The sequence below is a fragment of the Penicillium concentricum genome (genome assembly GCF_028827145.1).
Source record: "Penicillium concentricum strain IBT 3081 chromosome Unknown utg000001l_segment0_segment0, whole genome shotgun sequence".
In the NCBI taxonomy this organism is placed as follows: Eukaryota; Fungi; Ascomycota; class Eurotiomycetes; order Eurotiales; family Aspergillaceae; genus Penicillium; species Penicillium concentricum.
The window spans coordinates 3,563,841-3,581,303 of record NW_026622754.1 but is presented as its reverse complement, the minus strand read 5'-3'; the positions used below and the strand labels follow the sequence as shown (position 1 = coordinate 3,581,303).

The 17,463-nt window shown below is 46.4% G+C and overlaps 3 protein-coding genes across 3 annotated transcripts; 2 read left to right on the top strand and 1 right to left on the bottom strand.

Annotated features, from left to right (window-relative positions):
• Window positions 1-11: 11 nt before the first annotated feature.
• Window positions 12-3,170, top strand: N7517_001348 (glycoside hydrolase family 31 protein; the record flags this gene model as incomplete). Its single annotated transcript, XM_056719078.1, has 4 exons — window positions 12-736; window positions 808-1,215; window positions 1,266-1,436; window positions 1,487-3,170. The coding sequence occupies 4 exons, from the start codon at window positions 12-14 to the stop codon at window positions 3,168-3,170; spliced, it is 2,988 nt and encodes a 995-aa protein (XP_056583213.1).
• Window positions 3,171-4,348: 1,178 nt separating this feature from the next.
• Window positions 4,349-6,365, top strand: N7517_001347 (alpha-amylase; the record flags this gene model as incomplete). The annotated part of the gene is made up of 9 exons (XM_056719077.1): window positions 4,349-4,507; window positions 4,569-4,607; window positions 4,658-4,773; window positions 4,839-4,947; window positions 5,010-5,238; window positions 5,313-5,475; window positions 5,542-5,688; window positions 5,772-6,012; window positions 6,081-6,365. 9 exons carry the CDS (start codon window positions 4,349-4,351, stop codon window positions 6,363-6,365), a joined length of 1,488 nt encoding a protein of 495 aa, XP_056583212.1.
• Window positions 6,366-6,965: 600 nt separating this feature from the next.
• N7517_001346 (uncharacterized protein) lies at window positions 6,966-9,155 on the bottom strand (the record flags this gene model as incomplete). The annotated part of the gene is made up of 4 exons (XM_056719076.1): window positions 6,966-7,926; window positions 7,977-8,390; window positions 8,444-8,836; window positions 8,938-9,155. 4 exons carry the CDS (start codon window positions 9,153-9,155, stop codon window positions 6,966-6,968), a joined length of 1,986 nt encoding a protein of 661 aa, XP_056583211.1.
• Window positions 9,156-17,463: the final 8,308 nt, after the last annotated feature.

The window sequence follows — 17,463 nt, the reverse complement described above, 5'->3', positions numbered from 1 at the left end:
GGGAAGTGGTCATGGTTTGTGTGAAGAACCTTCTTGCCAGTGCTTGGCTCTTGCCCACAGCCTATGGGGCTTTCTCAACATCTGCCAAGGGCTTGGTCTCTCACTCTGCCGCCTCTTCGACTTCTTCGGGAAAATACTCCCAATTTACCATCCCCTCTAGCGCTGATGTTGGCGCACAGTTGATTGCCAATATCGATGACCCTGAAGCCGTTGACGCCCAGTCGGTTTGCCCTGGGTACAAGGCATCGAACGTCAAGGAATCTGCTCGTGGATTGACCGCTACTCTGACCCTAGCCGGAAAGCCATGCAATGTCTACGGCACCGATGTAGACTCATTGGACTTTTCCATCGAGTACCTCGCTAATGATCGCCTCAATGTTCAAATCGTCCCAACTTACCTTGATTCTTCAAACTATTCTTGGTTCGTGTTGGATGACCATGTTGTTCCCCGCCCCACTTCCGATCGTCATACTTCAAAGAACCATAGTGATCTTGAGATCACCTGGTCAAATCAGCCCTCTTTCCATTTTAAAGTGACCCGCAAGGCTACCCGTGATGCGATCTTCGATACCACTGATTCGGTCTTGGTGTTTGAGAATCAGTTTGTTGAGTTCATTACCTCTTTGCCCAAGGATTATAATCTGTATGGCATCGGAGAGCACATCCAGCAGTTGCGCCTCTTGAACAATCTCACTTTGACTCTCTATGCGTCAGATATTGGTGACCCCATTGATGAGTGAGCTTCATTCCTTATCTCTTTTCCCCCTTTCACTTGTACTGCCGTTTGGTGCTGACTACTTTTACCAGCAATCTTTATGGCTCCCAGCCTTTCTATCTGGACACCCGCTACTACGAGGTTAACCACAAGGGTCATCACACCCTCATTTCAAGTGACAAGGCCGATCAGTCTAAGAACTATGTTTCCTTCTCGCACGGTGTCTTCTCCAGAAATGCCCATGGTCAGGAGATAGTCATGAACCCCGAGGGCCTGAAATGGCGCACCCTGGGAGGGAGTATTGATCTCACTTTCTACTCGGGTCCTAGCCAAGCGGATGTGACCAAGAACTACCAGCGGAGCACCATTGGCTTGCCAGCATTGCAGCAGTACTTTACTTTTGGCTTCCACCAGTGCCGCTGGGGTTACAATAACTGGACTGAGCTTGAAGAAGTTGTCGCCAACTTTGAGAAGTTTGAAATCCCGCTCGAGACTATCTGGTAAATTGACACACTGTGCCTTTCGATGGTGCAAGTTCTAACATGACTAGGAATGACATTGATTATATGCATGGTTACCGCGACTTCGACAATGATCAACATCGTTATCCCTACAGTGAGGGTGAGGAGTTCCTAGATAAGCTACACAGCAGTGGCCGTCATTATGTTCCCATTATAGATGCCGCTCTCTATATTCCAAACCCCAAGAACGACTCTGATGCGTAAGTTCCCCTGGGCCTGTCCCGCAGAAACAATGCTGATCTCTACTCAGCTATGATACCTACACCCGTGGACACAAGGATGACGTCTTCCTGAAGAACCCCGATGGAAGCGAGTACATTGGCGCTGTCTGGCCCGGCTACACTGTCTTCCCCGACTGGCACAATCCTAAGACTGGCGATTTCTGGGCGAACGAGATTGTTACCTGGCATAAGAAAATAGCCATTGACGGTATTTGGATTGACATGAACGAGGTTTCTTCCTTCTGCGTTGGCAGCTGCGGATCTGGAAATCTTAGCATGAACCCAGCCCACCCTCCCTTCGCCCTGCCTGGAGAGCCCGGCAACGTTATTTATGATTATCCGGAAGGCTTTGAGATCAGCAACAAGACCGAGGCTGCTTCTGCATCTGCTGCATCGTCCAGCCAGGCTGCTGCCGCCGCAACTGGTGGCTCTGCCTCTTCGTCAACATCTTATCTGCGGACTACACCCACTGCGGGAGTACGCAACGTCAACTACCCACCATATGTGATCAACCATGACCAGGGTGGCCACGACCTTAGCTCGCACGCCGTGTCCCCGAATGCCACTCACTCCGATGGCGTCCAAGAATACGATGTGCACAACCTCTTCGGCCACCAAATCCTCAACGCCACTTACCATGGCCTGTTGAAGGTCGACAAAAAGAAGCGTCCTTTCATCATTGGTCGCTCAACATTCGCAGGCTCAGGTAAATGGGCCGGCCACTGGGGTGGTGACAACGCCTCTAGGTGGGCATTCATGTTTTTCTCCATTCCCCAGGCCCTCTCATTCTCCCTCTTCGGGATCCCCATGTTCGGCGTCGATACCTGCGGCTTCAACGGCAACACCGACGAAGAACTCTGTAACCGCTGGATGCAACTTTCGGCCTTCTTCCCCTTCTACCGCAACCACAACACCCTCTCCGCAATTCCCCAAGAGCCCTATGTCTGGGAATCTGTCACAGCCGCCGCCAAATCGGCCATGAAGATTCGCTACGCAATCCTCCCCTACTTCTACACCCTCTTCCACGAAGCCCACACAACCGGCTCCACCGTCATGCGCGCCCTGGCCTGGGAATTCCCCACAGACCCCTCCCTCGCCGCAGTCGATACCCAGTTCCTCCTCGGACCTTCAATCATGGTCGTGCCCGTGCTCGCTCCCCAAGCCACCTCCGTCAAGGGCGTCTTCCCAGGCCTCAAGCACGGCGAGGTATGGTATGACTGGTACACCCAGACAGTCGTGGACGCAAAGCCTGGTGTCAACACCACCATCCCTGCCCCGCTCGGCCATATCCCCCTTTTCGTGCGAGGAGGCAGCGTCTTGCCGATGCAGGAGCCGGCTTTGACTACGAAAGAGGCTCGTGGCACGCCCTGGTCTTTACTTGTCGCGCTCGGTGGCAGTGGAGCCGCTTTGGGTCAGTTACATCTCGATGATGGGGAGAGCAATGCTCCGGAGGAAACGCTTGATGTTTCCTTTAGGGTCAAGGGTCCCAGCTTGAGTGCCAGGGCGAAGGGTAACTGGGAGGAGTCAAATCCTCTTGCTACTGTCACTGTTCTTGGTGTGTCTAAAAAGCCTGATGCTGTTAGGTTTAATGGTAAACATGTGTCGGCTTCTGAGGTACATTACAATGCTACTTCGCAGGTGCTGTCTGTTGGTGGTTTGCAGAAGTTGACTAAAGAGGGTGCTTTCAGTGAGAACTGGACTTTGAAGTGGTAGATTGTGGGATGTTTCAGGGGTCTGCTGTCTTCTCTATAGTTTATCCCAATAGCAGTCAGGTATCTCTATTGATTAACGCCTATAATGGACTTATTATTATATGCTTTTTCCCTTCTTTCGCGACATCTGATTATCTTGTTTTCGTCTTTCTTGCCATCCCTTCCCATCTAAAGCCCAAGCTCCTATTGTTAATGTGACGGTGATTCCGTATACCCTCAGCCGAGTATAGAATACGCCGCACGCTCCCCCGGTCGCATTCATAAATGACCTGTTCAAAGATGCACAGACTGCGATCCCCCATGTCGGGCCGCTTTATGAAGCCAAGTACGGAGTATAGGTTGCCTATACTGTATATTGTGTTTCATAGCACACACGTCATCAGATCCAGCCCTATGCCTATAATATAGTTCCCCATCATTCAATATACAAGGTACATAACCGAAATCCTCCTAGCTGCATCTACAACATACTCGGCGTGTCCGACTAAAGGCCGAAATTTACTTTGTACAAAAGATCTACATCATCTAAAACGAGCCAATAGCCCATTGCAACCCCCTCTTCATCCCGGCATCCTTGCAAATTTGGCGTCCAACCCCCCGCGCACGTTGATTCGACCAACGCCCGTGTCAGGGGCTCTCACAGGGATTATTTAATTTAGCACATGCCGTTGTAAATCGAGCTAATCATTTCAAGGTTGTTCATGCATGTATACATTTGAGTGTAACTTTGCTTTTTCTCCTTGGTAGAAATCGAGATCTGACAAATTAGATATGAAGGATCATATTTTGTTTCGCGACACTATCGGTTCTGTTATTAATTATGGAGTTCTTCACCTTTCAACCCTCTTTCTGTGTTTTCTTGTCTCGTCTTGGAATCTGCTGCGGCTGGGGACGCGCATTTAGAGGGGTTATCTTTTCATTTACGCAGTTGCATCTGTGAAGATCTTCATCTGGGCTTTTGGCGTTTATTGGCTTAAGCCCATACTTCATCCCGGAGTCCGATTTCAACGGTCATTGGTCTCCGGTATCTCTGTTTGTCTGCGGGATACCCGTTGTAAGCATAGATTTTGCTGGGATATTTATACCAGGTCCCTTGCAGCAGCTGTTATTGTTGAATATCCCATTGCCGGACGACTTTCCTCTCCTTCGCTGAGTTATTGGTGCTGAGATCTCTACAATATGGTTCTCGCACGATTTGCTTGGCTTGCCGGCTTGGTTGGCACTGCCATTGCTGCGACTCCAGCTGAATGGCGCTCACAGTCGATCTACTTCATGCTCACTGATCGCTTTGCCCGAACGGACGGTTCGACTACTGCCGCCTGTGATACCGATGCTAGAGTAAGTTTATATCTATATATTAACTTTGTGATATTAAGACAGAGCTAACTATGTTGAACAGAAATACTGTGGCGGAACATGGCAAGGAATCATAGACCAGGTCAGTAACGATCTAATCCTTTCTATCTCATCCAACTAACTATATCTCAGCTAGACTACATCCAAGGAATGGGCTTCACGGCCATTTGGATCACTCCTGTGACCGGTCAATTGACTGAGGACACCAAGTACGGAGATCCATATCACGGATACTGGCAGCAGGATATGTGAGTATCGCAAAGCAGAAAGGAGACATCCCTCAAGCCCTACATCCCTACTGACCAAATTAAAGCGAGGCTCTTGACTCGAACTACGGGACTGCAGACGATCTCAAGGCCCTCGCGGCGGCTTTACATAAACGCGACATGTATCTCATGGTCGACGTCGTAGCAAACCACATGGTGTGTAAAACATCCACATCCACAATCATACGGGCTGAGACTGACATATATTGGACAAAAAGGGCTACGCTGGTGCAGGCACTGACGTAGATTACTCCAAATTCAACCCCTTCAACGATGCGAAGTATTTCCACCCTTACTGCCCAATCACCGATTACAGCAACGACACCATGGCCCAGAACTGCTGGCTTGGTGATAACTCTGTTTCTCTACCGGATCTGGATACAGACAGCGAGGAGGTGCAAAATATATGGTATGACTGGGTTGGAAAGTTCGTTACTGACTACTCGAGTGAGTTGTTATCTCTCAAACTCATCTGCTTTAACAAAATACATCGTCATATCCAGAAGCTAACCAACATATAGTTGACGGCCTCCGTATCGACACAGTCAAACATGTCAAGAAAGACTTCTGGCCCGGCTACAACAAAGCCGCCGGCGTCTACTGCGTAGGCGAGGTCCTTGACGGCGACGTTGATTATACTTGTCCATACCAGGAGGTAATGGATGGAGTGCTCAACTACCCAATGTGAGATCCCGCTTTTCCATGGATCTTACCAGATACACAGGGAGAGCCAAAGCTAATTCATGATAGTTACTATCCACTCCTCAACGCGTTCCAATCGACCTCGGGAAGCATGGCCGCCCTATACAACATGATCAACACGGTAAAATCGAGCTGCAAGGACTCAACGCTTCTCGGAAATTTCTTAGAGAACCACGACAACCCACGTTTTGCCTCGTAAGTGGAAATTCCATCAAATCAACGGAAAATGACTCCACTTGATATGTCTAGAAACTAAAATCTCTCCCTCGGGAACCCAGCGTCACCGACGATATTTCCCTCGCTAAGAACGCAGCCACATTCACCATCATGACAGACGGCATTCCTATTGTCTACGCAGGACAAGAGCAACACTACAGCGGCGGCGAGGACCCAGCTAATCGCGAGGCTCTGTGGTTGTCTGGATTCGACACGGACAGCGAACTATACAAACTCATTGCGACGGCCAATGGTGCTAGAAATGTGGCCATTGCTAAGGGTACCAATTATACTATTTACCAGGTACATGCTTGTCTCTCTCTGTCAGGGAAAGAAGGGAAAGAAGAACGGGAAAGACTAACACTTCATAGAACTACCCAATCTACAAAGACGAGAGCACCATCGCCATGCGCAAGGGCTATGATGGCGGGCAGTCAATTACCGTCCTGACAAATCTCGGTGCAGGCGGTAAAGAGTACTCGCTTTCGATTCCTGAGACTGGATTCAAGGCTGGTGATAAGTTGACGGAGGTTGTGTCCTGCGCCAGTGTTACTGTTGCTGAGGGTGGGGAGGTGCCTGTTCCTATGGCGGGTGGAGAGCCGAGAATTTTGTTGCCCACTGCTTTGCTTGAGGGCTCTACCCTGTGTGCGTCATAGACTTTGGATTCGAGGTATTGGTGGTCGAGTTGATCGAGGCCAGACTGACTGCCCGTTTGCTCTTTCGGGGGCTCTTGATAGATAGATCTTCCTTTGCTTTGTTAGCAATGGGAGAGCGTATAGATGAGTTAACTGGTGTTCTTAAACTTACTTTTCAATGAATTATCAATATTTTAGATTGTGTTGAGTGGTACCTAGTAGACCAGGCTGTACCTAACAAGAATACAACTCTCTTCGGCTCTATCTGCCTTTCGCCTTGTGGGCTCAAAAGATTGTAAAAATGAGAACATGCTAAATGCTAAATGAAGGCTGTACTGTGAGAGTTGGGAAAGGTTGAACTAACTAAACTATGTGAGGCTGAATAACTAGTAATTTAAATCCAGCAATAGGTATGATTTACTACTTTGGTCAATAAAAACACGAAACAAAGAAAGTTGATTTTGAACAAGTCATGACTATTTCCATTTGTGCTTTTTGCTACTGCGATCCGGCGCCCAAAAAAAACACAACACAATGCCAAGTTCCAACAAATCCAACCTCATTATCAACTCAGCATGTTCCCGCATCACCAACTCCAATAATCTATATCCAATAATCCCATCACCAATCATGCAAAGCCCTCGGCACCAGGCCAACAGGCATAGCCCCACCCGTAACACCCGTCCCAGGAGAATGATGAAACAGATCCGGCGCCTCAAATCCAGGCTGCGAAGCAGTCGCATACCCAGGCATCATCTGCTCAAGGCAATTATACCCCTCAACAAGGGAATCTAATCCCTCCGCACCAGACATAAGTTGCGAGAGATCCATACCAGGACGATGGTGCGACGGACCGAACATCTGCACGCCCTTGACCTCCGCAACCGGCGACGACGAATGCGAGGCGTTAGCCACAACAGCAGAAGCCTCTGAGTACCGTCGCTGCACTTCGCCGACAATACACGCGATCCGGTATGAGAGGTTGTCGCCGCCTGGGGCGAGGTGCAGTAGGAAGCCGCGGACTTGGCTGATTAGTGGGTCGGAGAGCGTGTAGTCGCATAGTGTGAGTGCGGCATAGCCGACAATAAAGTAGACATGGTCGATTAGAGCGGGTGCGGAGGTAAAGCGGGTTTGGAGGAATTGGGTTATTATTAAGCGGGCGGTACCGCATATTTCTGGCACCAGGCGCTCGCTATCTGGTTGGAGGCGCGCGGCTGTGCGGTGGAGGAGGAGTTGGCAGAACCAGAGGTTTAAGTTGAGGGTTGATTCTTCGCTGTTTGCTATTCGGGGTATGGTTATTAGATTGGGTTTGGGTTTGGGATGGGTTGGCATGTAGGGGAGGGTTGATGTACTTAGGAGATGTGCCCATTCCATTTTCCAACGCTCCAGTTCTTCGTATTCTGGTTCTGCGAATTGGAGGCGGTGTTGGCTGTGTTGGAGTCGGAGGGCGATGCGGTATAATTGGATTTCAGCGACGATTCTTCCATCTTCTGCTGTGGCGCCTGCGTGTTCTAGGATGCGGGGGCATTGGTCGATGTATTGTTGTTGGATGTTGACAGTGCGGCCGTTTGCGAGGGCAGAGCTATTTGGTGTTAGATCGGATATCGGATGGTTTTATTGGGCAGAACATACTGTAGCTGGGTTACACAGAGTGTATTCCACAAACGCAACTGAGCAAACAGCTCGTCCGGATTTAAACTGTCTCCAGGCAAGGTGTTGAGGAAGTTAAATGTGATGAGGGCATGGTTGATCGAGATCCCGCTCAGCAACCAGTCATCCATCAGTCCTTCTTTGTGAATAGAAGTAGAGTATAGACAAAGCAATGTCAACGCCTGCAGCATATCGCTTGTCATCGGTGGGGGCTTCCACAACACCTTGGCCACGGCATGTTGCACATGGAGTGAGATATCGCGGACAGTGTGTTGTGGTAGCCCAGGCAGATACCGCGAGGCCAGGAGGCATGCAGTGTTGAAAAGGAGTGTATTCGACCGTTGAATGCTGGACGAATGATTTATTGAGACCCAATGACCAAAATATTCGACGAAACTGGCGAGATCATTAGCACGGAGGTCCGGTGATAGACACACAATCAGACACACAGTTCAATCAATTTCATGGAAAGCTTGGAATCTACGATGCCCTGGGTGACAATGTCTCCCAGAATATCAGCATCGGAGAAGTGATCTCTCTCGCCGAAGCATTCGGCTTGCAGATCTCGAATGAGTTGTGCCGGCTTGAGCGGATAGAAAGATGAGGACATGCTATCGCTTGAAGATGTTCCATCTATGCTGTTGCTTCTAGCCTGCAAAATTGGGCTACGGGACACGCTGGGGGAGCGGTTCACCATCTGTCGCATCAGATGTATCATCTCCCCCATGCCTCGTTCGAGGGAAACAAGCCGCTCCTCGATCGATGGTATAGTGGTGGCGTCAGACCAGGTTGATGCATTGTCCTGGAACCGCTCTGTTGTCTCGGGGAGCTCACATTCAAGCCTTTGATGACAATAGTCAGCATATTGAGAACCCGGGGACTCCGAAAAACAAGCAAAAATCGGGGTATATGTCAAACACAAAAATGAAAGGGCCAAACACACCTAAGTGACAAACAGCGACGACAAGCATGACCACGGGGATCGACATCGCATCGAGTCTTGAGCTTGCGACAGGTATTACAAGCAGTCATTGATCGTCGAATGCGCCCCTTTGGCCTCGAATCTTGACACCCGACCGAGTCAATTCTGCCCCCATCATCTGGAACAATGCTCTTGGTTTCCCAGGCGATAGAATTATTTGTAGGGCCGGTTCTCGTCATTGCATTGGATGTTGAATTACTGTATAGGAGTAATTGTGTAGGTGTACTGTTTAGAGAGATCTATACCTGATAGGGAAAAAGAGGAGAATAAGAAGGAAAAGGGTCAATGATCAACAATTGGACCCTCAACAAAAGCCCAAAATCAAAATCCTGAAGATCATTTGGTGTCTATCAGGGAGATCGAAGCCTTATAATAGCGGGTCACTAGACTGAGTGTGGGTTTTAACCAATTGCGACAAGACACTGATTACTGACGATATCGAACTCCCGCGCAGGTACGTTCCTGTGGATTATAAGCGGACCATGGCGGACCTGGGGTAATCGAAGCATCCACCAATCTGAAAAATTTCCCGGCTTCTAGAAAGGTAGCGATTGTCGGTGCAGGCGTCAAGAGGGGTTGATAATGTCGCATTGACACCCCCCTGCCCTAATTTCCCCGACGAGAACCGTAGGAGAGGGGATTTAAGGGGGTTTGAGTGGCACGATCTATACTTGATACGTTTCTTTTTACTTTGGATTCTTGACTTCATATTATTTGATGAAATTATGAGGTCCTTTATCTAAATTTAATCACTTGTTTTTTTCTTTTCTTTTCTTTTCTTGTTCGGAGGTATCCGACATAAGTAAGATCTAGACAAGGGGTCTAGTGCAAGTATTATACACCCTATAGTATGATTTGACCATCATCCTTGTTAATTTTATCATTTAGTGGGGGGAGGATCAGGATGCAAAGTGGAGATGGGACAAGAAACTTGACCATTGGCTAACATGTGCAATGTCTCAAAAAGAAATGCCTATCAGGATTGAAAAGCGATGTGACCTTGTAACTTTCTAGGCCCGGTTAACTACGGGTATCTCACCGGTTAATTAGTCTATTTAGTCTTATCCTTTGATATCGCACTTTTCAGCCGTTTCCTTCAAGTGGTTTTTATTGGATCTCCAAGTGAGTCTCCCCCCCCCCCATTTTTAATAATGTTTAACCTTAGCTAAAGCAAAAATAGAGGATATCCTAGAAATGTCTTCATATTCATAGTCGATCATGATATTAAGAAAACGTCTTATTATCTTCTAACAACGTTGGGCCTCAACAACTCCGGGATGCAACCCTAAGTCCCCCAAATTGCTAATCGCGCCACGCTGAGTGGCAATGCGGAAGAATATATATCAGTCACCCGAGAAAATCTCCCGAGGTATCTTTTTCACTTATGAGGGATCCACTCTGTCAAAAGCCAATATAACTTGTATGCAGAGAGGGCTTACTGCCTGCCCTTCCGGGTGTTAGTGCTCTTTTTGTTTTGCATCCCAGCGGGAAGCTCGGGTAAAGAAGCGGTCAGTTTAAATTTAATATATGGTGATCCTGTTTTGAATTATGGATTTGCTTGGCCCGTCAAATTCTGGGGTAATCGACGGGCTGGGCTGGTCCACAGACCTTGACAACGAACCAGCCGACATTCACCTCGGCCTAAATTGTTATCGGGACCCCAGATTAAGCTGTATTATGCGAGCCGTATCGCTTAAGTTTATTATTGCGTAAATTTTTGAGCTTTGGCGTAGCGGAGCCGGCCGATCAAGCTACGCCCAGAGACTGGGCGATGCGCTTTGAGACGCCTCTGAGAACGTTAGAATGGTGTGATTACACTTGGTAAACAAAGTGCCGAATCCACTATATAGACCTAAACTTCATTTGTCATATTTTTTTTCAAAAAGTTGTTATCTAAAGTTAGGAAACCCTTATAGAAGATCATGTCTCGCATAATGATACTGAGAAAAGTATATTCCCTCAAAGCGTAAGCGGAAGCGGAAGCCCTGGAGCTACAGACAGCCACAACCCCTCTTATGAATGGAGTCAGATCAAGCCGCACATTAAAACTTCTTAATTGGTCAAAAATGTTCCCCCCTTTTCCTTCTTGCTTCTCTGCATCTTCCCTGCAGGGCCATCTGACTTTGCATTCTCCAATGAAGGACTGCTATGAAGCCACACCTATCTAAAGTAAAACGCTTTTTCGGACTAAGCGACTTTCGACTTGGTACCCAGCAAGGCAGACACACTTCTCGATATGGTTTCTTGCATACATTGTAGAGATAAGGACATGACTATTAGATATCCCTACCTTTGAAGAAATGGGTTGAGAGCCGTCAATCTTCTCGACCCGTAGGACATGTGTTATCATTTTATAGAATCATGCGATTGAAAGCCGTATGTTTAATCATACGGGCCGACATTGTATATTTGACATGCAATAAGCTTTAAGCTCGGACAAAATCTCTAGATCGGGATTTATTCGTTAACGACAACAGGGACCTCGGGGGTCCCAAGACCCCGAAACCCCGGTTTCTATTATCATGCGTAACCGGAACGTTTTATCTTTTGAATGTTCTGTGGCGCTTTCAGGCTTGGATAAGTTTAATAATTAACTCTCTGATGCTCAGATGTCTGAAGCTGCGTTTTTAGATTGCGTCCCCGCTTGAGCACTTGGGAAAACTGTTTAGATCATGTCTACAAAGTACAATCTATACGCGTACATTGCAGATGAGGAATATTATTTAGAAGACTCGTCATTCGCTATTCGCATTTGTGCGCACTTGACATGGTCAGACTGGTCACCCAATCCTTACGTACCGTCCTGCTATACTTTTACTTCTACAATTCGCTTTATATATGGGGCCTTTCATCATTCGACTGCCCTCCTGCGCACTCCCATCTCCGTGCACCATGAGCATATTGTCTCTCTCTCTTTCTACTTTCATAACCTTCCATTTTTGTTTTCTCCTCTAGCACTATGTATGACAAACTCAAAAACAGACAAAATTGCCAGATCCAGCAACTCTGTACCACTCCCCAACACATTTCTAGGCTTTTGTGATCCAAAAAAGAAAGCCACTGAAAAAAAAAGATTTGACCGACGCAGGGATCGAACCTGCAATCTCTTGATTCGTAGTCAAGCGCCTTGCCATTGGGCCAGCCGGCCTTGTTATTGAGAAATTCGGGCCACATATGCGCTATAAGCAAAATCACTGTGCGGCCCGCTTATGGCTTATTCTCGGTTATACCCGCATTGTGTGCACGTGACTTTATCCATTGGAAATTTTACCGGCATAATTTGGCAACTCCAGGCATATAGAGCCGGTGTTTTGCATGTGGATGGGTAATTCTACTTTCTATAATGTCGCTGAATTTTTTGAGAGTGCATTTCATGGCTTTTTGTGATACATTGGGTTGACTCTTAATCCAGATATATATTTTGCAGAGACAACGGGAACAAGGTTAGTGACAACACAAAAATTGGAATATTGTTGCTGCCGAGAATTTTAGCGTGGAGTCGGATAGAGCATGAGTATAATTGCTGTATCGAGTTGAGAGGGTTGTTGTTGAGGGGAAGTATATAAGGCTACGTGACCGCTCTACATGGAAGACATGATATGTTACGTTTTCGAACAGTTGGAAGTCAATGCCATGATAAAAGGCTCTCCCAGATAGCTAGAGTAAAAGGATTGTTATCCTAGTGCCAATATTAAAGAATGTGTAAACAAAAGCGAAGTTCGCAATGATCACATCTTGAGTGTAGTGAACATCGAACTTGTCTAGGGAACATATTTGAACCCTAGTTGGACATCATACAAAGTTAGCAGAAGGGCATATACAGTTTTTTTTACAAGTCGCACAGCATCATGCCATGCACCAGGATGCTCGAGGTTTATTTGCTCAACATGTAGTTGTAAAAGAAACTTTCGCTTCAAGGCAAGGGAATAGTACGAGCATTCTGCAGCATTATCAGAGAAACTAGAAGTGCTAATGGAGACAGAGTAAGGTATGCCGATTCATCAGATAGCTAGAGGAAGAGTCTTCGAAAATAGCCATTGAGAAAGACAATTAGTAAGTTGAATGTCGATAACCGGTTTTTCTAAACAATGAATTTCCACATACCTAGTAGCCGACGTGGGTGTAACCAGGGCAGACAAGCCAATCAGATGAGTATATATATTATAACAGTCCCAGATATTGAATATCGACATCGTAGTAGCAAGCCCAAGACCAAATGAAAGACCACCAGATTCGAGCCATAACCCCAAATGTAGAATATATCACGGTTGTACCACAAAGCGCAATGAGAAGTACAAATTAAGTCTCGGTACAATATATACTAGCAACCCTTGTACAAGTGGATAGGCTAGTTGTCGGACATTACTCGGACTAATGTGCCTACGGACTGGGTTACCTAGACAGGCAAATCACTATATTAGACTCATCCACTAGAATTTAGGTCAAATGCCATGCTTACATACCAGGGCAGTCCGACGCCAATCACATCGGGTGTGCATTAGCGTACCCGAATGAGATGCGGTAGCTCCTAGATATCCGAGAAGTGATATGCATTGACGGGCAGATCTGCCTGACATCTCATATATTCTCCTTTTTTCCCTTCTTCATGATATTTCATGTGTAACACGCAGCATTCGGTGATCTAGGTCATAAATATTTTGTGCGCAAAGAATGCATTTCCGTACTGCTTGAATCCACCCTTGCATAACTGCGATGGCCAGGAGAGGACCGTGACACACATATGGAGGTGTGACTTGATATCATAGATATATCATTTTCAAGAGCACTTTAATGTACATAGCTGCATATAACTGCTTGGGATTGGTCAATCAATAGACAAGCGGTTGGTATGCACATGCAACATAATCGTGAAGTCTAATCTAGGTAACTAGACATGTCATTAATGAAATTCATGACCATAAAACCACGAGTCATGTAATCCCTGATCGCAAATGAATAAGCAGCGTCAGCCCTGTTTCTGATAGGCACACAATATCACAAGCTCCCCATGAACTAACCCACAATCACACCCACGGCCCGCAAACCCACACCTTACGCACAACATTGAAAAGACAGTCTGTGTATCTTGTAATCTTGTATTGTAGCTGAAAAAAAGAGTATAGGCGGCTATCTCGTCTACAAAGTATAACGCTAGTCCGCAAATAAACAAACCCCCGGGCGAAGATCCCTTGAAAGCGAGAGCGCAAATGTCAAAAATGCAACCGCGGACAGGCTAAGCGACGCTATTGATTCTGGTGCATATTAGGTGTCGAACGGTGGGTCCGTCGATCATTCATCTGGAATTAATCTGACAAGATTCAATAGTTTGTGGGAGGCTTGGACGGGACCGAACCGAGATCGTGGCAGGCGGCTGGTAGCGAGGGAAATCTAAAAATGAATTATCAACAAATAATATTACATTGGATCCAAGACAGGCAGGCCAAGTGTTTCAATTTCAATTCCCACTTCAACGCGGGGACTGAAATCTAATATGTGGATCAGACCATATCATTTATATTATACCGCTCCGCGTACTCCGTACTCCGATGCAATTATTCAAAAATATGTACAGACTACATTACGTTGTAGGGAGCACAACATATGTAAGTCTTCCGATGTCCTCCGGAGTATACGGTGAGACTCAACAAGCCACCCATCGATCTACACGCGATCACAACCCAAATCCTGACATGAGACAGCTCACAAATCCCGCAGTTGACACCTCCGATAGAGAGAGAGAGAGCCCACACCTTCCCATATTACCAAGCAGGGACGTTGTGATCGACACGCACGTCCCAGACCGAGGCCTAAACGCCCATGTCATACCAACGCAGAAGGGAAAACGCACGCATATACACTGTACGACGTACGGAGTACGGAGCGAATGCACAGTACTTACCTAATATACAGATGTGCATACTTGCCCTTGCACAACAACGAAGTGTCAGATGCCGATTTCACCGCTATGTGATGGGTCGGATGCATGTATCTGGGTACCGAGGGCTGAATAGGGAGGTGGGGGTGGACAAGACACGGATCGGGATTCCATCTTAAGGTGTAGAATCGGGGTTTGGTTAGTTTTGTCTTGGGTTAGTTCACAAGTAATAGAGGTAGGGTTGCGAACGTATAACGGCAAGGAAGGGGGTGAAGATCTCCATGGACTGTGATTCGGTCGAGCTCGACCAGAAGCTGAACGTTGTATGCACGCTGCACGACTTTTTGTTGGGTGCGTTTTTGCTTTTTAGATCAGCCAGTCGTGGGCGCCGGAGATACTGGATGTCGGGGTTTGTGCTGGTGGCTTGCATATCCGCTCCCCCTATGTGGGACTTGGGTACGGGTTTACCCCCTGTTCCGTACAGATCCTGTATGCTGTATATTGAGGGTATGCGCTTACATTTTTGGTTTTGCTTTTTATGCTGTCGAGGTACATCGTGCATTCTAGGTGTGCATATTTACTTCTTTGACAGAGTAGATAGATGTAACTGCAACCCTAATCCTGTTTTTCTTCCTTTTTCCTTTTTTTTTTTTGGTTTATTGAATGCGCATTGGATATCACTTTTGCAATATGAGTTCAACCAAGTGGATTGCAGTCCCCTCACTGGAGTCTCAATTTTGAAGCTATGTACTATAAGCGGTATGGTATAGAACCTACATCTTAGATTGTACCCACCACGACAAATGATTCAATTCTACTCGGTAAGATGCCCGAAGCCTTAAGATCTGCAGTCAAAAAATTTAGGGTCATGTCAGTACCCCATAATTGTGTCTTCAGGGGATATCTCGGGAAAATCGCAGAAAAGTATAAAAAATGACAGTAAGTATAGCACCAACAGATCTCTCCATTAACAGGTAGTAGAGTAATGTGATTCAAAGAAAATTCTGTCTCAGTTACCGTACTCGAGTCGGGTATGTTTCGGAATCGGAACAGGATCTGGGAGGGTTGAGAAGGAACAAAGGAACTCCCCAAAAAGGTAATAATATTCCACAATAAGCCACATGTGGCTCAACGTATCACCATCCATTATGAATGTGAAATTAATATGCTCAACTCCACAAATTAAGTGTCAAATACGGATAAATTAGGCAAAAAAGCCCCGGAGATCAGATCGAATCTGGAGTTCACGTGGTACACTAGTAAATGGTAAAGTAAAAGGTTCCATGGTCAGAAGTGGTTCCTGTGGATTTGTGGGTTTTTATTTAGATTTGTAGATTTATGGAAATCCACGGTACTCCAACGGAGAGGCCGAAAAAGTTGAAGTTTAAGTTCTGCAGCTGTCAGTTCGGGATTTCACAACTTTGGAAGTTAAACAGAGGCAGAGTACGGTGACTTATAAAAACTTAAGATTTAATGCAATGCAATGCTTATAATTAGAGCAAAGTAGATCCTGACTGGATCAAACTCTAAGAGTCAAAGACCCTGGTAGGATTGAAGTTGATGTTTGGTAACTCGACGTCATGAAGATAATAAAAAGTCAAAATTGGAGTCGATCTTGACATAAGGTGGAGTAGAGAATTTATCCACTAGTTTACGGGTCTATCAATTTGGAATTGACAGTCCAAACCTTGGTCTTCCCTGAACTTATTTTTTAATCAAACAAGATTTTTAGGGAGAGAAAAAATATAGAGGTCCACGTCCGATATCTATATTGTATGGACATGAATACTCGCAAGACCGTAGAGAATATCATCGTCGAAAAAAAAGTTGTGCGAGCCACTAGTAAGGCTAGGTCCACGTTGCCGCGGGATGCGAGCAAAGAACATAGGTTAGTGTCGATGGAGACGAAGTGGAGACGGGTTGCGTGGGCAGCTGAGATCTGCTCCGTATCTCCGTGACATTTGAGATTCGGATGCTTGTACAAAGTAGAACGTATTATCAAAACCAGAGAATAAAATGGAAAATAAATGTGTGCAGATTTTGAAAGCCGAGGGTTCCTCTAAACACCTAGTAATGCAATTTTCGCTGGTTGTCCCAGGGCACTAAATGCAATGGAAATGCGGTGCAACATGGAGAGAAAAGAAAAAAAAACAAAACAAAAACAAAGTAGAGTAAATCACAGAAATGATTCGGTGGGATTCCCCAATGCCATAATTTGTCGTATACCCCTTTTGCTTGATTTCCAACAAAGTAAGTTTCCGCTTGGTAAACGCGACCAAAGAGAAAGGGTATCAAAATGTCATGTCTGACTAAAGTATCCGTACCGGACGGCAATGCGACACGTAGAGTGAAGTCCGGAGAACTGGAAGGTGAGAAAAAAGGAGGAAAAAAAAGAGAAACAGAAAAAAGAAAAGATGCCAGTCTATCGAGCTCGCCGTATCCTCAACCCCGTGATTCGTAAATGGTAGGTTGAAACAATATAAAGCCTCCCAGTCGTAAAGTGAATAAAACGCTGACGTTGCGAATGCCGTGTAACGTTCAAAAATGAACAGAAATAGAAAAAAAAAGGCCGTTATTTAACCCGAACCTCCAGGTCCAGGTTCATCACCTTT